General features: G+C 39.2%; 2 protein-coding genes across 10 annotated transcripts in view; one reads left to right on the top strand and one right to left on the bottom strand.

Annotated features, from left to right (window-relative positions):
- PRDX4 (peroxiredoxin 4) overlaps positions 1–12,184 on the top strand; it is an 18,002-nt gene extending 5,818 nt beyond the window's left edge. The window contains exons 3-7 of the mRNA XM_019927704.2: positions 1,678–1,794; positions 4,296–4,418; positions 7,762–7,892; positions 8,911–8,945; positions 12,070–12,184. Of these exons, the coding sequence (XP_019783263.1) occupies positions 1,678–1,794; positions 4,296–4,418; positions 7,762–7,892; positions 8,911–8,945; positions 12,070–12,120 (457 nt within the window). The 3' untranslated portion in view covers positions 12,121–12,184. The remainder of the gene's footprint in view (positions 1–1,677; positions 1,795–4,295; positions 4,419–7,761; positions 7,893–8,910; positions 8,946–12,069) is intronic.
- ACOT9 (acyl-CoA thioesterase 9) overlaps positions 7,430–24,085 on the bottom strand; it is a 44,235-nt gene continuing 27,579 nt past the window's right edge. For 4 of the 9 annotated variants that reach the window (XM_033849106.2, XM_019927705.3, XM_019927706.3 and 1 more), the window contains one exon: positions 7,430–24,085. In XM_033849106.2, coding sequence (XP_033704997.1) covers positions 23,997–24,085 — 89 coding nt within the window. In that variant the 3' untranslated portion in view covers positions 7,430–23,996. The other 5 variants (XR_012329162.1, XR_012329161.1, XR_012329160.1 and 2 more) reach the window with 5 other exon arrangements.

Here is a 24,085-nt window from a genome sequence, read left to right as displayed (position 1 = left end):
GTAATATTTTAAATTAGTAAGAACTTGCTTCTTTCTAATCAACTTGTACTATGGCTTGACTAGCTAAAATGTATTATATAACTTAACTTCAAATAGAAACCAGAAGTAGAAATTTTAATATATATAAAATGATAGGTCTTCTAAATTCATGCTGTAAAACTGAAAAGCAACACATATATTAAATATATTTGATGCTAAACCTGAATTTTGAAATTAGTGTAACATAGACAAATATGCTGTTTCTCCAGTGTTATTTAAAACTCCATAATGAATAAGATATATCTAATTAGAGCATGATGTTAGCAGTGGTCTTCTGGGGCAAGGAGCTGAGAGAGCTTCTTTCTGTTGTTTCTGTGTAATGCCTGCCGGACTGGGCCTGGTTAGAGAAGGAAGAATCCTGGGACATTTGCCACAGTCTGCAAGGAGGAAAGTCAGAATTCTACCAAGATTCTGCAGAATTTCAGTTTTCTGCCTAAACTTTAAGTTGGGCCAGTGTGTCTCTAGGTAGCATTTCTTGGAATAATAGGAAAGAGGGCAGGGGCCGATCATTCCTACCTTTTGGAAAATATTAAAAATACATTCATAGGCCAGGTTTCCAGGGACATAAGCTGGATTAGAATTGTCTGCTTGCATATGGCAGTCCTCCACTCGAACAACTGAAACATTTGAAAAGCCTGTATTGGGCTGTGGTAGGAACTTGTCCTGTAAGTCTGTTTTTCAAACTTTCTTGACGATGACACATGGTAGGAAATACATTTTTCATTGCCGCCCAATACACTTATACATACAAGGTAATATTTAGTCTGTATGCACCGGTATAGTCATGCTCCTTAAAATACTGAACAACTTCCATACCAACGCCCTCCCCAAGTTGCCCCTCCCACCTAGTCCCTTTCAGAAACCTCCAGAGAGAGCTAAAGCCAACCTTGAGTTAAGGTGGTTAAATATTTTTAATATCACTCCTGAATACACACATATATATGCACTTATATATAAATATATATGCTTTATAACTTACCCTTACTGTGTGTGATATATGTGTGATCATACTTTCTATTTCACTTTTTTAAAATGTTGGTTGGAACTCAATAAATTGGCTTAAGGAGTCCCTATCACTGCTTGAAAAATACTACCCTAAGGTAATATTCTCTAAATGTGCCCTTCTGACAACAGGACTGGGAGACGAGGTAGTAAGTAGAAGAGGACCTTATCAAGAAAGGGAGGGGGGTGAGAGAGTATTTCCTCATCTCCAAAATAGAGATAGATGCATCTAGCTCATAGGGTTGGCATAGGAAGGTTAAAAAAAAATAGTGGAACAATGTAAAATTTGTATTGATCCTTTGAAAGCTATAAAGCACTATATAAAGTATTATTGAATAAAAGCTAATAAAATGGGGGATGCTGCCATAAGGGAGAAGAGAACATTGGTTGACCACTGATCCATTAAGTTATAAAAGTAAAGTTTATCAAGATGTAATTGGGAACTCTGTACTTTTTAAATTAAATAAGATTTGATCAAATAACCATTTTTTTATAGACTACTCCCATCTTGAGAAGCTTCATATATAAAATTGTTCTTAATGTGTGTTTTTATATACTAAAGGTGTTTATAAAAACAAAATCATTTGAAACTAAGTATATGTGTATTCTGAGAATAATTTTTTTTTTAACTTTCAGCACTTTTGTGTGTCCAACTGAAATCATCGCCTTTGGTGACAGAATTGAGGAATTCAGATCGATAAACACTGAAGTGGTAGCATGCTCTGTTGATTCACAGTTTACCCATTTGGCCTGGTCAGTATCTTAAACTTAATATTTGTAGGGAAAAAAATGGACATACTCTTAAATTATGGGCAGACAACTCTTAACATGACAGGAATATAGAGGAGCTCCAGTGGCACAGTCAGTTAGTGCATGGTACTTGTGTGACGGGAATATAGTTATTTATCAGACAGTTCAGGAATAAATTTATGTGAGAGCTGCTAGTTCAACGAAGGTACAGTAAAAATGCTTAAGGATTTTATAGGACATTTCAAATTTGGGGAAAAAAAGTTAAATTCAAAAGATGTAATATCCATAGCAAAAACCACTGAATTGTATGATTACTTTATTATCATAAATTGGGTAACCTTAATCTGGAGAAATAAAATCTAAAATACTATGTCTCTCTGTTACCCAGTTGTCTAGTATTAAGTCAAACGCAAAATAGCTTTTATCATTACTTTTTAAGAAGCAATGATTTTTTAAATTAATGCTTTAAATAATTTTTAAAAATTCATTAAACATGAAAAGATGCTCTGCCTAATTAATTGCAGAGAATTTACAATAAAATGACAAGAGATGACATTTTTTTCCTCTGTCTGGCCAAGAGTTCAAATATTTAAGAATTTCATCCAATGTTGATAAAGGTGTGAAGAAATGGTACTTACACAAACACAGTTGATTCAGCATTTCTGGAGAGCAGTTAGGCAACATGTTTCAAACATTGAAATGTTCATGTTGATGTGAGTTTTGTTTTATAAATTTATTTATTTTTGGCTGCGTTGGGTCTTCGTTGCTGAGCACGGGCTTTCTCTAGTTGCAGCAAGCGGGGGCTACTCTTTGTTGTGGTACACAGGCTTCTCACTGCGGTGGCATCTCTTGTTGCGGAGCATGGGCTGTAGGCTCGCGGGCTTTAGCACGCAGGCTCAGTAGCTGTGGCTCATGGGCTCTAGAGCTCAGGCTCAGTAGTTGTGGAGCACGGGCTTAGTTGCTCTGTGGCATGTGGGATCTTCCCGGACCAGGGCTCGAACCCATGTCCCCTGCATTGGCAGGCGGATTCTTAGCCACTGCGCCACCAGGGAAGTCCCTAATGTGAGTTTTTAATAGCATCCATAATTTTGTTCACAAAATTTTTGCACAATAAAGATTGTGCAGAATTATTTTGCTTTTAAAATTTAACATTCAATTCGTTAAAGTAACAAAGTCAAAACAGGTTTTTCTCCATTTACAATTATGTATATAAATATATATACATGAATATATTTGTATATATAACTGTAAATGTATATAAATTATAATTGTAAATTATACATATACACATATATGTATGTGCGTATATGTAAGTAAAAGTTTAATAGGTTCAGGAGCTACAATCTTAATTTAATTTACATTTCCTTAAGTAATTGATTCTCTTAAGTATTTTAAGATGCAGTTATATATTTAATATATTTAAGCATCTGTTTTCAGACAAACTTTCCGAAGAACTTAATTCTTGCAAATCTAATAAATAAACAGGTGTGTCTTAAGTCCTTTTAAAATGTTTCTTTACTAGTTATAAACTAAAATTTCAGATTACACATTCTGAATTGGAATCATAAAGTGAATCTGTTATTTTAACATGCCAAATCTCTTAAACATTATAATTTAGTATACAAATATATAGATTATTTCTTAATATAAAGATATTAAAACTATGGTTTGAATTTGCTTCATCATTTCTATAGTAATTCTAAATCTTTGCAGGATTAAAACACAAATCCACTAAGGAGAAAGTTATGTCATCCCAAATAATTTGGGATTGCTTTCCCAAGGAATTTTGGGGGATACATTCTCAGCTGGATAGGTTTCATATCAACCAGAGATTTCTACTTGGATGTCAGAACTGGGGCTGCCAACATCTGGAGCCACAGTTCCCTGTTTCCTAACGGCTACGTCAGTGTCCTACCATGAGGGCCCCAACCCACATCCTCCAGTTTCAAGTTGCAGAATACTTAAATCTGAAGACTGATGAGTCTGAGATTACAGCTAACTTCCTTGCTGCTTCAAGTGGACTTGGCATTTCTTGTCTCTCAGAATATTAAAATGCCATCCAGTTGTATCGTGCTTATCTCACAAGGCTTTGTCTTGCAATCACAATTCTAAGGTTATGCTTATGACAGTGCATATCCTTTGATCCATAATTCCACTTCTAGGAATTAATCGGACAAGTATACAAAGTTGAGAATTATCAGGATTTTCCAGCAGTGTTTATAAAAGCAAAAAAAAAATGGAATCAGTTTAAATGACTGTCAGTAGAGATTAGTAACATATATTATGTCTGTACATTAAAAATGTGATGTATATCTCCATATTTAGTGTTTAAAGGATATGAATATATTGTTAAGGGGAGGGAGAGGCAAGAAAAATAGAATGTATATTAGCCTGTCTTTGTTAGAGAATGTGTGTGTTGTGTGTTTGTGTGCATGTGCAAAGAAAGAGTGCTGTTTTAATATATGCCATTTACTTAACCCTGAAAGGTAAATTTTCTGTTACAGGATTAATACCCCTCGAAGACAAGGAGGACTTGGGCTGATAAGCATTCCACTTCTTTCAGATTTGAACCATCAGATCTCAAAGGACTATGGCGTATATCTGGAAGACTCGGGCCACACTCTTAGGTACCTTTCAGTGGTTTTACATTATGACAAATATGAATATATTTGTAATCCTCCTTGAAATGGAGTTAGAAGATACAAGGTTTGATCAAGAAATATTTGCTCTGTTTGCAAAAATGTTGTAGATACCGTTAAAAATAATTGGTAAGTGCCCAACTTAAGCTATGTGAGTGTCACAGACTGTTAGAGCCAGAAGATTATTTAGAGGTCTTTGACCAACCCTGTCATTTTACATAAAAAACAGATTCAGAGTTCCATGGACTTAGCCAAAGTTACTACAGTTAATTGCAGAGCCCAGACATGAACCCAGGTCCCCAAATGGTTTGTCCATTTCTTTCTCCTCTTTTCCAAACTGACTCTAGTGATGGTTTTTCTAAATACAAGTATCATAGTATTTATTTAACAAACCTGTGTCTTTGGAGTAGGAAAAATTAAGGAAATATTTTACCCAACAACCCTCATTGAGTTACTTGAGTTAATAAATACTGATAGAATTCTTTGAAAAAAAGGGCAACTTCAGCTTGAAACAGTTTTAATTTTCTTATATATTGTTGATTTGCTTTGCAGTGCTAAGTTTTTTTAATGTTTTATGTGAAGGTGTCAGTATTTTATAATCCTGTGGGTTTCATATAACAGCTTTATTGAGATATAATTCACGTACCATACAACTCACCCATTTAAAGCATACAATTCAGTGGTTTTTAGCATATTCACAGAGTTGTGCAACCATCACCACAATCAATTTCAGAACATTTTCATTGCTCCAAAAAGAAATCCCATCCCCATTAGCAGTCACTCCCCGTTTCACCCAGTCCCCCTCCCCGAGCCCTACACAACCACTCATCTACTTTATGTCTTTCGAGTTGCCTATTCTGGACATTTCATAGAAATGGAATCCTACAGTATCTGCTCTTTTATGACTAGCCTCTTTCACTTAGCACAATGTTTTCAAAAAAGGTTCATCCATATTGTATCATGTGTCACTACCAAGTTCCTTTCTCTTTTTTTTTTTTTTTTTTTTTTTTGGTACTTGCCAAGTCTGTAATGGTTTCTGCCTAGAGTTTATTACTAAGTTAACTCCCGAAGAGTAAATATGCCACTAAAAAGATTGAGACACTTTTAAAATTTAGAATTATTTGAACATTAACCAAGTAAAATTATCTAATATTAGCTATTTTATGTGATTTGAACCAAGTTTGTTTTTTTAATTTTTAATTTTCATCAAAGTAATATATGCACATAGTTTTTAAAAGTCACGTTTTCTTAAACAGTCCTCTCCTTACTCTTAGCCCTGCTTCATGGAGGAAGCTACGTTCAGCCCTTTAGCTACTGCTTGCATTATTTGACTCCGTATTTCTAAATAGTATCTTATATAATACATCTCCTGGATATATCAATTTTGCTATTATTTTTCATGGTAAATAGGACTTTATCTTTCTTACATCATCCCCAAATTAATTTTCCCAGTATAATGTGTCACAATTTTGGATTAAGTCAATATTCAGTGTTTATATAAATATTATTCACTGCTAAGCTTTTAACTGTAGTGTGCTGAAGATTACCTTCCCCTGTGGCAGATATTTTTATTTTCTTGTAGCTAATAAACTACTTCATTTCTTTCATTCCCTTAGTTTTCTATATATCCATCACTAATTATTCCTAAATTCCACACCTGGATTGTAACCCCTCTAAGTACTGCATTTTTCCTCTGTCAGTTTTTTTCCTCCATCCTCCTGCTTCCAGTCAGACTGAAGGCTCGCTAGGCCTGCTACATAGCTGTTGTCCTAGCACTTTATGCACCAGCATCCTGGGACGTTCCTTCACCTCTTCTCTATTAGATACCCAATTTTCTGGCTCCCATGCCTGCCTGCCTTCTTTATGTAATCCTTTGTTATGGTGAAGCACATCCTCATAGCTTCCTAATACAAGGTCATTGGAAGGTAAAATGCTTGAGGGCCTTCTGTGTCTGAAAATGTTTTTATTCTGCTCTCATGCTTGATTAATAATGTGGCTGGGTGTAGAATTCTACATGGAAAGGCATTTTCCTGTGGACATTTGAAAGCATTGCCCTGATACCTTTAGCTTCTGGGGCTGTTATTGAGATGTCTGTTGCCATTTTAATTTCATACTTTTTGTAAGAATGACCTGTCTCTGTTCTGTGGAAGAGACATATATACATATTACACCAAGTATGGCAAATGCCTTAGTCTCATAGTCTACCAAAGAAGCAGTTCACACAATCAGAACAGAAAACAGAAGCTACAATTTGCTACCAAAGAAAAGGCAGATTTGTTTTTGTGTGGTGTGTGTTGGTATGATGTGCCTTACAGAGGCAAGGTCAAAATTTCCCATCAGGGTCACTTACTTTAGAACAGACTTGATCACCTTTGATGAGAATTTTCAACTGTAAAAGTAGTACATGAAAGGATACCCATATGAGTAGTAATTAACAATGTTGCCTGAGTTTGGCCAAGTTGATCTGGTCTAAGGAGATTGAGCCCTAGTTAGTTCAGACGTTAAGTTGCTCATTCAAAAAAGGTGTTGTAGAATGAGGAGGAACACTTCAGTAATGTTTAACATGATTATGGAATAAGATTTCATGTAATAGATATGTAATGCCATGTATTTCTACTAAATATATATATATCATCATTATTTTAATACTTGTACACAAGCAATTAGCCCTAGTACCCGAGATCCTTTTCTAATCCAAAGTAAGTATTGGGTTGAAATCCATATTGACTGAAATAAATAGATAGTAAAATCCTTTGACAATTTTTATCTCTAGTATACTTTAACTCTTAAAGTGCCACCCCGATCTCAATAGCAGGTCTTTTAGGTCGAACTATCTCATTATTCCCCAGGCCTTAGTAGTGAATCACATATAGAAAGATTCAGAAGGAAAGGCAACTTCATATTGGTGACTTTATCTTTTTCCACCACTGAAAAAGGAAATACAAAGACATTCTAAACAGCCAGTGATAAGAAACATGGATCACTCCTTCACCCAAAGGAAGGCTTTGCTAGGTAGTTTAATCATTTCATTTACAGTACAATCCCAAACCTAGTACACGTCAAGATTCAACTGATAATACTACAGTACATTTCATAGACAAAAACAAATTATTAAAGCTACTGTTTAACAGTGATAATCCCAAAATATACAGTAGATAAGTGTGGGTATGGGGGTGTGTGCATGTGCATACCAGTCAAGTAGGTAAATAGTGAGTTTTTGGTTCTGTATAACATCCTTCTGTGTGAGCGGTACAGGGATTCATGTTAACTAATATTTTTCTTCTTGACTGAGAACAAATGTCCTCACCTTTACCATTCTTATGTTTTACAGAGGTCTCTTCATTATTGATGACAAAGGAATCCTAAGACAGATTACTCTGAATGACCTTCCTGTGGGTAGATCCGTGGATGAGACACTGCGTTTGGTTCAAGCATTCCAGTACACCGACAAACATGGAGAAGGTGCCCTTCCCTTCTAACCATCATAGCCTCTTGATTTTTTAGTTTGAGCGATACTAGCATAATTAGTTTGGTTTCTTATCTTACAAGTAATTTTCATGGTTCCAAAGTCTTCTGATTGTTTTCAGATTATTAGGTCTTTTAAGCAGATCAAATTATAATTTAAAGTGCTTTTAACAAAATATCACTAATATTTTCTACTTACTGAATACGATGGACAAAATATTATTTTCATAGTCCTTTTGGTTAAGCTCAGAGAAGTTTCTGCTACTGTAATTTTTCAAATTATGTTTCTATAAACTTAAAATGCACCAGCCAATCTGGCAGTATCTAGTAACGTAGGTTTTATTTGCATGTTTACATTATTTGATTTAGCTTTTTTTCCTCAAAGTAATTCAGAAATCCTTAAGGTTATTCAGTATCACACTGGTAACCTGTCATTTCATCCTTTCACTTCAAGTTTTTGTAGTAGCCAAATGGAAGAGGTCAGATCTTCTTAAAATAGAACACATGTTATATATTCCTTTCAAACGTGTAACTCAGTGCCTGAGTCAGGGTGCACTCTAAATCAAGGGGAAATCCTACCTTCCAAATAATGTTAAAGTCTTTTTTGACAAACAGTGAACCATGGCATCAGTACAAAATACTGCAGGACATAGCAGATAAGCTTAAGGGAATGTACATTCAAGGAATTTTTGCTGTACCAAGACCTTTCAGTTTACCAGATTCCCAAACTTTCCAACTGTATTAGAGGAACACTCAATTTGGTTTCTTCTATTGTAAATGTAACTAAACATAATTGACAAAAGTGAAAATAGATTAGCTGCCTGCTGATAAGCTCCATGACTAAAATTTCTGGCTGCAAGCCAGTAAGCTAACAGAAGTCAACTGTCCTGTAGCAATGTTCTCATTAATATAGGCTCTATTTTCAGTTTCATTTGGAAAAAGAAAACACAAGAGCTGCTAAAGAGAACTGAACTCAGTTTTTAAACTGTCTTTTGCCAATTTTTGTTTCTTTCAGTCTGCCCTGCAGGATGGAAACCTGGTAGTGAAACAGTAAGTCAAATTGATTTTTCTGTTAAGAGGATGGCTGGGGCAAAAAAAAAAAACAAAAAAGCCAACCCTAGGATAATCTTTCCTTGTAAAAGAACTCCCTTGATTTTGTAAATGAAGTAAACATTGCTAGGCAGAACTCATAAGACTACAGACATTCTTTGGACTGTACAGAGAGTAGCTGCAACTGGGAAAGCAGAATATGGGGCCTGACGCTGCGAATTTTAAAGCCAAGTATACAGAGAAAGATACCATTAAAAAAGGGGAGGGGGACAGTGGAGACGTGGTAGAATCAATTCAGGGCAAAGAAGACAGTCACAAGCAAAACCTTCAGTGTATATTAAAAGCTTTTAAGAAAATCTGGCTTACTGGGGGCAGACACCAAAAACAATGGGAACTACGAACCTGCAGCCTGTGAAAAGGAGACCCCAAACACATTAAGTTAAGCAAAATGAGAAGACAGAGAAACACACAGCAGATGAAGGAGCAAGGTAAAAACCCACCAGACCAAACAAATGAAGAGGAAACAGGCAGTCTACCTGAGAAAGAATTCAGAGTAATGATAGTAAAGATGATCCAAAATCTTGGAAATCGAATGGAGAAAATACAAGAAACGTTTAACAAGGACCTAGAAGAACTAAAGAGCAAACAAACAATGATAAGCAACACAATAAATGAAATTAAAAATTCTCTAGAAGGAATCAATAGCAGAATAACTGAGGCAGGAGAACAGATAAGTGACCTGGAAGATAAAAGCGTGGAAATAACTACTGCAGAGCAGAAGAAAGAATGAAAAGAATTGAGGACAGTCTCAGAGACTTCTGGGACAACATTAAACACACCAACATTTGAATTATAGGGGTCCCAGAAGAAGAAGAGGAAAAGAAAGGGTCTGAGAAAATATTTGAAGAGATTATAGTTGAAAACAATCAGATTAATTAACAAATCCATCATCTCACAGTTAGCCTTTTTTGTGTGGGGTGAGAAGGCTTAATATCTACTCTTCTAGCAAATTTCAGGTATACCAACAGTATTAACTATAGTCAACCGTGCTGTGCATCAGCTCCCCAGAACTTATTCATCCTAAAACTGAAGGCTTATACCCTTTGACCAGCGTCTCCCCATTTCCCCCAGCCCCAGCCCCTGGCAACCACCATTCTACTCTGTTTTTATGGGCATTCATTCAACAGACATTCCTTGAGCACCTGCTATATGGCAACTATTCGAACTTGGATGATAGCCAGATGATACTTACTAGTGAACACCATAGCCAATGTCCCATCCCTCAGAGTTACGTTCTAATTTCAGTTGTGGCCAATGCTTTTAGAAACAGGTTGATGGGAGTTGGTGAGACAGTGCCTGGGATGGGGATAAAGTGGTCAGGAAAGACTTTTCAGATGATATTTGAGCTGAAACGTGAGTGAAGAAAGGGAGCCAGTCGTGCATGGAGCCGTGCAGAAAGAGCATCAGGGGCAGAGGCCCTGAGGCCGGTAGCGGCTCAGCGTGGCGGGGGAGCAGAAAGGGTTGGCGCGGGCAGAACGCTGAGCTGTGGGAATGGGAGAGGACGCCAGTGTCCCAGTGCACGGAGGGTTGGAGTCCCATGAGTTGACTGAGCAATGTGGAGTCCCTCGTGACCACAGGGAGGGCAGCAGGTGGTTTGAGGATAGGGCAAGAAGGAAAGAAGGAAAGAAAACAGCTGGAGAGGGGGGTATAGGATCAGAAAAGGTTTGGTGGTGGCGTTTCTTTGGAGACAGATGAATTTTTCATCTCTATTGCACAGGCCTCCTGATTTGTCTCCCCGACCTCAGTTTCTCTCCTCTCCAACACATGTCATTCTGCAGACCGGAACCTCTTAGTGGCTCTGCAGTACAAAGTCCTCATGCTCGGGCACAGCCTTCAAGCTTCTGCATTCTCTCGTTTCACTGCCTCTCCCTGGTCATCATCCCATGATTCACACACGCACACACACATGCACACATGCTATGCTCCCACCAAATCACGTGACTCATCTTTCCCCAAACTAAGCCCTACTCTGTCACGCTTTTGTGCCTTTGCTCAGGTCTTTCTTTCTGTAGCCTGGAGTACCTCTCTCCCCTTCCCTAAATTCCCCAAATTCTTCTTTCAAGACCAACTTAAATGCTACTTCCACTCTGAGGCCTTCCCTGATGCCATCTCAGCCTCTGTTGAGTCACAGAGCCTGTGTCCTAGTTTTGTGTGTTGCATCAAAAGCAGTTATGTACACGTACATCTTCCCCATGTGCTTGTACGAGCCTCCAAGGCGGGGACTTGGGTGGTCACCACTGGATCCCCCACTGTGCAGCATACTGTGGGCACCCGGTTGTTATGCCATAAGTACTCTTGAACTGAATTGGAATGCAGAGAGGTTATATATTGGCAAAGACAGAATACTCCTGGAGTGATGCCTGAAATTAGGTAACATTTATTTTATGCTGAAGAAAATGCATATAGAACTATCATAAGCTGATTACAATAAAGTACAAGGTTATTTTTTTAAATAGGGATAAATGTACTTTACCTGTAACTAGCAAGTAACAGTTAATGTGAGAAATTAGAAACCTAGGAGGTTTCTAAGGCTGTAACGCTCTAGGAGGGAACACTTTTTCTTTCAGAGTATTTGTCCATTCACTAAATAGGTACTCGCGTTGTTTTTAGAGTACTTCTTTTACTTTGCGGTTTGAGATTAAAAGGTTACAGTTCTGGACCTCCAAGCAATCCATTTGAACCCACTGCCCCCTTTTCAGGTTGTAGCATACCATCACTTCATCAGCAGATAATTTTAAAAATACATTAACATCTGTAGCCATGCTCTCTTAACATGTTTGATTTTACACCATACCTGAAGATGCCATGAAAGCCTGGTGGCAAAGAGAAGAGCTGTAAGTAAATTTGAGGTGCTTGAGTACAGATGTTAATTTACTAGCAAATTATCTGCCTTCAGGGAGAGCTGAGATTAGCAGGACAAATCCGGTTTTTCCTAAATATATATGATATAATTTGGTACACAAAATAATCTTTATCTTTAGTCAAGAGATACGCAACTAATGTCAGACTACTGTTGATATACTTTGGCTTTTAAAATGAATAATTTGCTTTTTTTCTTTAACAGATAATCCCAGATCCAGCCGGAAAGTTGAAGTATTTTGATAAACTGAACTGAAAAATACTTCCTCAGGTCATGATGTTTGAAACTTCTCAGTAAAGTTCACTGTTTTGTTACCACATTGTGTTGCAGTAGTAATTTCTTGAATAATATAAAAATCCATGTCAGGGTCCAAAGATATTTAGTGTTTGGTAGACACTGATGCCAAAAGGTAGGCAGTTATTCTCTATCTTTCCAAAATACAAAAATGTCAGACTGACTCCAACTCGTAACAAGAGTAATAACTAACATTTATGGAGTACATGCCATCTACCAGGCATTGTGTTAGGAGGTTAGGTGTATTATTTCACTTAATTCTCACAGGAACTCTGAATTCTTTATTTTACAGATAAGGAAACAGCTAGCTAGCAAAGGTAGACTCAGTCTTTGAACCCAGACAGGCTAATTTCTAGTTTCGGGGCTGTTACCACTCCACTGTGGCTCACCTCTCTGTACCTTTGAGGGTGGCAGGAAAGAATAGGTTGTGAGCACAGTCACCTTCTATAGAGTCTGGTAGGGACGGTGAACCCCAGACTCTCTGTATACAACATAAAGCCCCTTGGTTACTCCTTTTTTCTAAATTTACATTTACAGCTTGTACTAAATTTATAAGTAACAACTTACATGTTTCTATTAACAATGGGAGTTCCTTGGTGGCCTGGTGTTTAGGATTCCGGGCTTTCACTGCCATGGCCCGGGTTCAGTCCCTGGTCGGGGAACTAAGATCCTGCAAGCCACGTGGTGCGGCCAAAAAAAAAAAAAAAATGGTATTTAGTTGAACAGAAGTGGAATCCCTAAGTATATGTAGCCAGCTGTTCACAAATGACCACATATACAGCTGAAGTCCAGTGGTACTTCGTCACCCCAGTATAGCAATGGCTTTACTATGGTTATATACATGCCATGTAGTTTAAGGGAACTGGGGCCCGAGAGCCTCTGCCTCGTCCTGTCTGCCACGCTAATCCCCTCTCAACACTCGCAAAAAGCCCCTCGCCCCAGGGGAGGCCGTCCTAGAGTTGGGGATGTCCCTGGCCTCCTGGCTGACGCTCTGCGTTCTGTCATAAATGGCAGGGGATTAGTGACAGGCATTCAGACGTGGACACAGGAATTCAACTGCCATTTATAACCCTTTGCCATAGCAAAGTATGTTCTAAGTGCTACCTTACAGTCAACATTTTAGAAGCCAACTATTAGTAAAGTTGAAGACTGCTACTACTTTGGTGTTCAGACAGGTTTGTGATAATCCTGTCAATCAATACTTGCAATACAATTGGAATCTTATTCTCAGGTTTCCTCTTTCCAATTTTTTTACTCATGGAATAAGCTTTATCTTCTTGATTAATAGTTTCCATTCTTTGGAGCTTTTCTAGCCTCATGTTCATTTTAGGTATGTTTACAAGGAAGACAGCTATTTTTGGATCCATTCAAAAAAGCCAGTCATTAATGTTTTCATTCAACTTTCAGGAACTATTGATCACCTACTCTAAACACCTGGCATATATCAGTGACCGAAGACAAATTTCTGCCCTCAAAGAGCTTAGTATTTGATTACAAGCAGGTCCTAATAGTATAATTTCCAGGTACCTACAAATAAGTGAAAATACATCCTGATTCACCACTTTTCATATTAACTGGGTAATGTTAATAGCCTATAAATGCACTCCTCAGTGCCTTTTATCCCTTCAAACAGCTGACTTCTGAAAGTCCACAGGCCCAAAAGTATACCCTAAAGATGATCTCATGTGGCCATTTACAGAAGGCTAGAAAGAGTGTTCCAAAAGCACAGTCCCCTGCTCTGCTGGAGAGGATGGGCCCAGGCCTGAGCAGGATGAGCTACAAGAGACAACTCCCAAACATGCTGACCTACCGTAATCTACAGCAGTGGTTCTCAACTGGGCACAATTTTCCCAAGGGACATAGTAATGTCTGGAGATGTTTTTGGTTGTCAACTATGGGAATGCTACTGGCATCTAGTGGGTACATGTCAAGGATGCTGCTAGACATCCTACAATGCACAGAACATACAACACAATTATCTGGTCCAAGTTGTCAATAGTAGTGAGGTTGAGAAACCCTTCTCTAGGGACAGTTGCCAACAGATTATGGAAAGGAGACCAGTATAGTTTAGTAGCTACCTGTGCAAGAGGAGGACAGACCATGACGTGACAGTAGAAGCTTATCCAAAATAATAGGTCAAGAGGTGGCCCGAAGTCTCTATGAAACACACTAGGCAATGTCTTTTCGGTGCACTTACATATATATGAATAACATCTGTGATTCCCTGCTTCTCCCTCAAATTTCTGACCTTCTGTTGAATATTTCCCAGTTAAGCCTAGCCAGTGTTCTGACCTTTACAATGATCAGAGTGGACTGCTCTTTCGGGGATTTCTTAGTCCCCAGAATCTCATGCAAGGAATCATTCCCCACCCCCATCATTTCTTCTATATCCAAGGGCACATTTAATCCTACACCCTAAACTTTCTATGTCAGTAGACTTCCAGGTTTTATATTTTGTTCTTAAATACATTAACCACTATTTTATTAATGATATTTTTATACCCTAACCCCCCCATATGATACCATGGAATGCATCCTTGTATTTTGTTACCCATGAATTCTGATGTTATGTCACTGAAATATCTTTGAGTAGAATTCTTAACATAAGAATGTGAAGAAATGTGTATTTTAGGTAAATATGTCCATAAAGGTCTCCATGCCAGTGTGTGTGGGGGTGTGTATAAATATTAATGTTTGTGTATACATGCATATACATACACATATACATACACACGTCTATAAAATTAAATTTTTTACTTAGCTTTTAAAAGGAAATAAAATATCATAGCTACTGTGTATTTAGTCTTAGACAGCGAAGCAACTTTTAGCAATTCCATTAACGTAATAACGCAATTTGGGCATAATGCTGTACACAAGTAAAATCCTAAAAAAAAATTTTTAAAGATCCACCTTCCTGAGCCTTAAGCTTAAATTTTTTAAATTAACAAAAAAGTCAAACGCCCAAATTCACCTGAATCATACATTCATTCATATGGAAGTTATTAACGACCTGCACACATGCAATGTACTTTGCTACGCAATACAGATAAAAAGATACGACACAATCCGTTCCCTCAGAAGCCCACAGTTTCCCAAAATCAGCATGTAAAAAGAGCAATACAGTGAATAAATGCTAAAAATGCTGACACCTGTGTTGGCTCCAAGGCCAGCATGAGCAATAACAAGGAAATATAGGGATGATGGAATGTGTCACAGGAGGGGAGGAGTAAGCCCATTTGCTATTCGTCCACTGAAGGCTGTATCTCCTGCCAGTGTACTGTCCTTATACAAAAAGGCAGTGCTTGGGGCTTCCCTGGTGGCACAGTGGTTAAGAATCCACCTGCCAATGCAGGGGACGTGGGTTCGAGCCCTGGTCCGGGAAGATCCCACATGCTGTGGAGCAACTAAGCCTATGCGCCACAACTACTGAGCCTGTGCTCTAGAGCCCGTGAGCCACAACTACTGAGCCCACGTGCCACAACTACCGAGCCCGTGCTCCACAACGAGAGAAGCCACTGCAGTGAGAAGCCCGTGCACGGCAACAAAAAGTAGCCCCCCCGCTCTCCGCAACTAGAGAAAGCCCACACACAGCAATGAAGACCCAATGCAGCCAAAACTAAAATAAATTTAAAATAAAAAAATAAATGAAAAGGCAGTGCTTGTGACCCAGCCTCAAGAGACAAAGCGTTGACTGGTCTTCCTCTCTCGTGATCATCTACTGGGAGATGGCACACACTATAGAGTTGATTGGCTAGATTCAGGGGTCCAGTGTATGGCCAAGGATAGAAGGTAAGAATTGAATCTGCAGGCCTGGGTTTGTTAACTTCAAGTTCTGGCCATTTGTGCAGCTCAGCCAGGACATCAGAAAAAGGATTTGCAAGTTTTCTATCAAAGGGAGTTATGTTGCACTGTAACCCAAAGCCCATGAGATGGCTCCCAGCACACCGAAATCCCCTTGTCCTGAGGCACCCTGTCAGAATAAACTAAAAGGGCATCAACTAACTCAAACGATTTTTGTTTTTAAACCAATCTAATTTAGAGGACAAAATGGAAAAAAAACTTCTAAATTCAGACCAATCAAAACTAAGTACAACTCAAAGAAGCATGTTAATGTGTACTGAGAGAACCCCTTCCATTAATGACCATGACCCATTTAGATGTATATTTTACACTGTGACCTAGCACACCCAGAAATGTGCATGTGCACCATGCACGTGCATAACAAGTTACACAATACTTACTATGGGTGATGCGTTCTTTTATTTTTGTCATGTTGGCCACAACCCACTAAATTTCATGGCCTACTAATGGGTCACTTTTTTTTTAACAAATACATACATATAAAATATAAATTTAAATTTATATATGTGTGTGTGTATAAACAAAATCAGGATACAGTAAATGCCTGGCATATCAATACCCTGTCATGTAATTTTCCTTCCATTATGGTACAGTTCATTTGTTTTAGCCATACTATTCCCTCTATTAAAGGTACACAATTTCTGTGACAAAAAAAACAAAAATATCCTACCCTTTCTTTTGTTACTACAATCCTTCCTCTGAGGTATTACTTTTATCAATGCCTCTGGCTTACTGAATGGTTTTGAGAAGGTCCTGTTTTATTCTGAAGATCCTTTTTTTTCTTGGCATACACATCTTAACTGGAACTTGATTTTTTAAATTATGTGCAATATAGTCATTAAAATATTTCTCTAACCAAACAGCAAATCAAGTGAAGGGAAATAGGTCTAAATCAGGAAACTCTGGAATGAGAAAGCTGTCTCTCCTTTTATGGAGAAGGAAACAGAACCCAAAGAGATGAATCCTCTACCCTATGCCCTGAACTAGCTGGCTGCAGACATAGTTGAGACCTCAGAGGTGCCTAAGAGCCAGAATTCGAGCCAGCAGCACTCCTCCCACGTCACACTGCCTGCCCAAAACCCACCTGCTGGACCAAATGACCCCAAATCCACCTCAGATTGATCCCCTTAGATCAAAATAATCCCACGATACAACAGTTTTACTAGAAGCAACGTGACTGGTCAGGGGTCCTTAAATCCGTTTTTTTTGGGTTTTTTGTTTTTTTGCGGTACGCGGGCCCCTCACTGTTGTGGCCTCTCCCGTTGTGGAGCACAGGCTCTGGATGCGCAGGCTCAGCGGCCATGGCTCACGGGCCCAGCCGCTCCGCGGCATGTGGGATCTTCCCGGGCTGGGGCACGAACCCGTGTCCCCTGCATCAGCAGGCGGACTCTCAACCACTGCGCCACCAGGGAAGCCCTTAAATCCGTTTTTGAACTTGCCGAATCCCTATTTTTAATTCCTCTTTCTTGTTATCTATTTTAAAGTAGTTCATTATTTGTTGCCCAGGGAGGGACAGAAAACATTCACAAGTCAATTTAGAGAGTCAATCACAACTGCAGCAAAAGTTTTTCTCTAAGAGCAAATGAAAACAAATGCCCAAAATATTTCAGCCATCCTTGTCTCTTATGGTTGAGACCAGATTGTATTCCCATGTATGTGTCTGTGTATGTGTGTGCGTGTGTGTGTGTGTTTATCTCACAAGTTAACCCTTTATCACACTGGTTGAGAAAATATATATGAAATGTGGCAAAGGGCCAAGATTCTAGACCTAGTCTAGGCCTACCCCACCTAACCCCACCTATATACAGTTACAAGGTGGGCTGTGGGAAGTTACTTTCCCTCTCTAAGTCTCACTTTCCTCATCTGAAAAAGTGGGTAATAATGGTATTGACCTCAAAGGCTGATTCTAAGGATTAAATTAGAAAATACATTTTGATGTCATTAGCACAGTGCTAAGAATCCAATATGTGTTAGCCATATATAAAATTTCTTATTTTATGATGATTATATACTGTGACTGATTTTTTCCTACACTGCACTAACATACAAGTTGCCATGGGGTTCTATATTACCAAATAAAGAATCCATAATTACTTCCAAATGTTTTCATATTAAAGCATAAAGCACTGAATTTGAGCTTGAGGTTCTTATACAGAAACAGAATAACACAAACTTATATTCTCTGTATCAAAATGGAGGCAAATATCTTATGAACTAACCTTCACCATCTTCCTGATGCACTTCCTTTCACCTCCCTCTTGTAATCTATAAAGGAGCATAATGCTAAAAAATTACTATTCAGAATTTGTTGTAAAGTTAAACGCATTGTTACAAGTTAACGTTTTAAAAAACATCAGCAGTGACAGCAAGAAATTATGCTCCTGTTGAAAAGCAAGACTGCCAACCCTGGAAAGCAGGAAAGTCAGTGAGATCTAAAATGCTGCCCTAAATTTGTTTTTAAGGAACATAATACTAATACTTGATTCTTCATAGCAAAAGAGGGCATAACGATTTACCCCTTAGACAACAGAATACAGAGTATAATCCCGGCTCTGTAAAAGTTACTAAAACTCCTAGTGTGTTCCATTTATTCATAGGTATTAACAACAACAACAAAGTCCATGATCAAATAAGTTTCACAAAAGCTGACATAAAAACTTAAACAGGTGTTCTAATGGCCCTACTTTTCAGTTTTTTGTAAGCTAATACGCATTATAAAATACCAGAGGAGAGGTATCCGATGCAGTATCTCCTAATGTTACTTGTCAATAAAATGTTTAAGACATTTTATAAAATCATATATTGTATTAAGTTGTTTATAATATAAACATATAAAATGTTTATGAAGGAGCATCTCACCAGTGTCCACGGACTTCACCCAGGAAAGAGAGTTGGATGCTTGGAATTACTCAGCCCCTTGCCATCCAGCCCTAGATACCACTGCTTTTTGAAACTGTTTTTTCTTACCAGCGGCCTTTCAATCATCCAACCAGTCGCCTCTCCCCAGTGATCATCTTTGTGAACTTCCATGACACCATTGATCACTCTGCACAAAAATGGCTTTGAGAAGCAGGAGGATGACGTAGTTAGGAGCTGGGAATCTGGCTGTTTGCTCATGGAGCCCGCGCACCACCATTTAAGAAGTCCAACTAGCCTCTTAAGAGAGGCCTGGCTGGCCCCCATCCATTCCAGCCTCCCCAGCTGATGTGCCAGACGGTCTAGCCCCTGACGAGCTCCCAGGTGAGCACAGTTGCCTGAGTGACCCCAGCCAATGCCACACAGAGCAGAAGAACCTCCCAGATGAGCCCAGCCACCCCACAGAATCAAATGTGTCTTTTGAAAGATGAAAGGCCTTTTTCTCTGCCCAAATTCATTGAAAAGAAAAATAAAATGCTGAACTCCCTGGGGCGGGGGTGGAAGGCAAACTTCAGTTTTTCAGGACTCAAGCTACTGGCTCTATTCACAGAGAGGAGAAAGAGCAGACGGTATAGAGAATGCCAGTAGCAAAGGGAACACGTAGACATGCAGAATACTCGGGCTACCACGAGAAATGGAGCCACAGGACCACATGGGCACACGGAACACAGTGCAGAGCATACTAGCGTGAAGTGAACTCTTCTAAAGAAACCAAAAGTAAAGACACCATCCTCGAAGACTGCCCAGTGAAGAACTACCTAAGCAAAAACTAAGAACTTGGTAATAAATGCCTGATGTAAAATGGGGTATCTCAGCATGGACTATTCAGTACAAAACTATGTCCAACCCACATTAGGAGGTTCTGTGCTAGACAAGTAGCAGTGCTGGTACTGGTTAAAAGCCCACTACTCCTTAAAGAAGAGGAACAAAACACTAAACATCGACAACCTACTGTATATCCCTTGGAGTTTCCTTCATCTCATCTTCTTAAAGTCCTGTATTAAAAATAAAAAAATCTCTAGCTCTTATAAAAACTTTTACTGGTAGAAAACATATTTTGATTTAAAAATCTGATATTCAAAATTAATTGAACAAGTAATTTAACTAAAAAGACAATAAGCAATTTTTTAAGAGTTCAGTCTCAATAGAATTCAAAGAAAGGCAATTAATGAATGTCATTTTTCACCTACTAAAATGGCAAAGATGTTTTAAAAAGTAAAGGATAAGGGCTTCCTTGGTGGTGCAGTGGTTAAGAATCCGCCTGCCAATGCAGGTGACACAGGTCCAAGCCCTGGTCCAGGAAGATCCCACATGACGCAGAGCAACCAAGCCCATGCGCCACAACTACTGAGCCTGCGCTCTAGAGCCCACGAGCCACAACTACCGAGCCCGCGTGCCAAAACTACTGAAGCCCACGTGCCTAGAGCCCGGCTGTGCTCTGCAACAAGAGAAGCCACTGCGATGAGAAGCCCGCGCAGTGCAACGAAGATTAGCCCCCGCTCACCGCAACCAGAAAAAGCCTGCACACAGCAACAAACACCCAACACAGACAAAAATAAATTTTTTTTAAAAAGTAAAGGATAAAATTCAGCCAAGTTCAGGGAAATTGCTAATGAGTTAAGTGCATGTGTACAACTGCTCTGGAGGGATACGTGAACCATTCAAAGCCTTGAATGTGTGCATACGATTTTGACCTACAGATCACTTATCAACAATTTTCCAAAGGAAATAGTTTAATGATTAAATGTTTTAGTTTTAGGATATTTACTGCAACATTTCTTACAACAGCGAGAAAAGTTCTTGCAAAAGCTTCCGTGTACAGCACTAAGTGGTTAAATGCATAACGTACAATCTATACACCACCATGCAGTAGGTTTCTTAACTGAACTCCGCTTAACACATTCACACAACTCCCCAGGGCCGTCCCTTCCTGCGAGGCAGCTCAGGGACCTCACCGGGTTATAGGCAGATCTGCAAAATGCTGTACTGAAGGGCCAGGTGAAGCTTAGGATGGTAGTAAGTACAGCGAGGGGGGCGAGGACTGATGCTAGCAAGCTTACGGTGCAGCACACGCTGGGTGCCATGAGTCCAACTGCACGCCTCCAGAGTAGTTGTTTGTTCCCATGACTATTTATGCCAGAAGTGCTCATTCATATTAACTGTGATTTCAATAAACATTAAATTAATACAAATTTTTTTAAAAGCACTCCAGCCGATTCTGACGCAGAGCCAAGTTTGTGACCGCTTTGTGTTTAGAACCCATACTCAAGACTGTTTCTTTCCTGGGAGGACCTTTTCAGAGATGAATTCTTTCCCTCTGTGCAGCCTGGTTTCTCTCTCTTCTGAACTTGATCAACTTCCCATCCCATCAAAGGAGAAACTGGGTCTTGGCTGCAGACTCGTCGGAATACGTCCCTTTGGGTTCCTAGGTGGCACTGTGACATTGGGTACGGCCTCCCTTACTATCAATACATTCCCAGCTTTACCGTTTACTTCTGAACCAGGTAGTGTGAATCCCAGCACCACCATCTACTAGCTGCGGGAGTCTGAGCAAATTATCAACCTCTCTATGCTTCAGATTCCTGAGTGGCCAAACCCTACAAGCGGGTTACAGAACCTACCTCATAGTGTTGGTGGAAGAAGTAAACACGTCAAGTGCTTAAGAGAGTGCCTATCTAGCAAGTGGCAAGCGCTCTGTGAGCATAAGCATCTGTAATTATTATTACTGTTCATGTTTGTTAATCAGATATATGCTGCCCAGCCCCTAGCAGAGTGTGCTGAAGAGCTGTCAGGTGAATGGAGGAATGAACACTTGGTCCTGTGTCTCCTGTATTCACCATCTGTGAACACATCCTCTTGGCATGGTTCCTTTTTTTTTTTGATACAACTTTATTGGAGTATAATTGCTTCACAGTGCTGTTACTCTCTGTTGTACAGCAAAGTGAATCAGCCACATGCATACATATATCCCCATATCCCCTCCCTCTTGAGCCTCCTCTCACCCTCCCTATCCCACCCCTCTAGGTGGTCACAAAGCACCAAGCTGGTCTCCCTGTGCTATGCGGCTGCTTCCCACTAGCTAGCTATTTAGTGTATATGTGTCAATGCTACTCTCACTACACCCCAGCTTCCCCTTCCCCCCACCCGCCAGTGTCCTCAAGTCCATTCTCTATAAAGCATCTTTATTCCTGTCCTGCCACTAGGTTCATCAGTACCATTTTTGTTTTTAGATTCCATATATATGCGTTAGCATACAGTATTTGTTTTTCTGTCTGACTTACTTCATTCTGTATGACAATCTCTAGGTCCATCCACATCCTCACTACAAATAACTCAATTTTGTTTCTTTTCATGGCTGAGTAATATTCCATTGTATATATGTGCCGCATCTTCTTTATCCATTCATCTGATGATGGACACTTAGGTTGCTTCCATGTCCTGGCTATTGTAAATAGAGCTTCATTGAACATTTTGGCACATGACTCTTTTTGAATTATGGTTTTCTCAGGGTACATGCCCAGTAGTGGGATTGCTTGGGTCGTATGGTAGTTCTATTTTTAGTTTTTTAAGGAACCTCCATACTGTTCTCCATAGTGACTGTATCAATTTACATTCCCACCAACAGTGCAGGAGGGTTCCCTTTTCACCACACTCTCTCCAGCATTTACTGTTTCTAGATTTTTTGATAATGGGCATTCTGACCAGTGTGAGGTGATACCTCATTGTAGTTTTGATTTGCATTTCTCTAATAATTAGCGATGTGGAGCATCTTTTCATGTGCCGCTTCGCCATCTGTATGTCTTCTTTGCTGAAATGTCTATTTAGGTCTTCCGCCCATTTTTTAATTGCGTTGTTTTTTTGATATTGAGCTCCATGAGCTGTTTGTATATTTTGGAGATTAATCCTTTGTCCATTGTTTCATTTGCAAGTATTTTCTCCCATTCTGAGGGTTGTCTTTTCGTCTTGTTTATGGTTTCCTTTGCTGTGCAAAAGCTTTTAAGTTTCATTAGGTCCCATTTGTTTATTTTTGTTTTTATTTTCATTACTGTAGGAGGTGGGTCAAAAAAGAACTTGCTGTTGTTTATGTCAGAGTGTTTTTCCTATGTTTTCCTCTAAGAGTTTTATAGTGTCTGCTCTTACATTTAAGTCTTTAATCCATTTGGAGTTTTTGTGTATGGTGGTGTTAGGGAGTGCTCTAATTTCATGCTTTTACATGTAGCTGTCCAGTTTTCCCAGCACCACTCATTGAAGAGGCTGTCTTTTCTCCACTGTATATTCTTGCCTCCTTTGTCATAAATTAGGTGACCATATGTGCATGGGTTTATCTCTGGGCTTTCTATCCTGTTCCATTGATCTACATTTCTGTTTTTGTGCCAGTACCATACCATCTTGATCACTGTAGCTTTGTAGTATAGTTTGAAGTCGGGGAGCCTGATTCCTCCAGCTCCATTTTTCTTTCTCAAGATTGCTTTGGCTATTTGGGGTCTTCTGTGTTTCCTTGGTATGTTTCAGATCTAAAGCTTCCCACAAATCCTTACAAATGCTGTGTCTTTTGTTGAATCCCTTTACTCCAACTTTTCATCTACCCTCTGCTAACAACAAAAGCTGGGAAATAGAAGGAGGCAAAAATACAAAGGAATCACATAGGGTTGATGGGATTTAAATAATACAGGGGAATTGCAGTAAAGGTCAGGTTTAAAGAATGCCCTCCAAATGCCCTGGCAGGAAACCATGTAGATTGATGGTTGCAATATGTGTAAGAAAAGAATGTGTCCAGTCACATAAAAAGGCATTCAGCCCTCATTTCCTGAGTAGACAGGAGGAAACGTGGTAGGTTCACAATTTAAATTGTCTTGAAAGTATTTATTATTCAATAATTCTTTCCCCCTCTGCCCCACCCAGCCATTCTCTCATTCTACTTTTCTGATCAACCTAAAAACTGAATACATCCTTCTTCTCTATGGAGGATGAGAATAAACACTAAGAGCGATATACTTGCTCAGGCCTTCATCAGGCACCGTGTCACTGTGGGGCACTGGCCTTCAACAAACGCGGTCTTCCTAGGGCTCGATGAGGTGGTCCTTTTTCAAGGTCACTGGTGCACTCATGGAGCTGAAATGCCTCTGCCCATCTAAATACAACATGGACT

Source organism: Tursiops truncatus, chromosome X (genome assembly GCF_011762595.2).
Source record: "Tursiops truncatus isolate mTurTru1 chromosome X, mTurTru1.mat.Y, whole genome shotgun sequence".
NCBI classification, from domain to species: Eukaryota; Metazoa; Chordata; class Mammalia; order Artiodactyla; family Delphinidae; genus Tursiops; species Tursiops truncatus.
The sequence above is the reverse complement of the archived record's forward strand: the minus strand, read 5'-3'. Positions and strand labels throughout refer to the sequence as shown.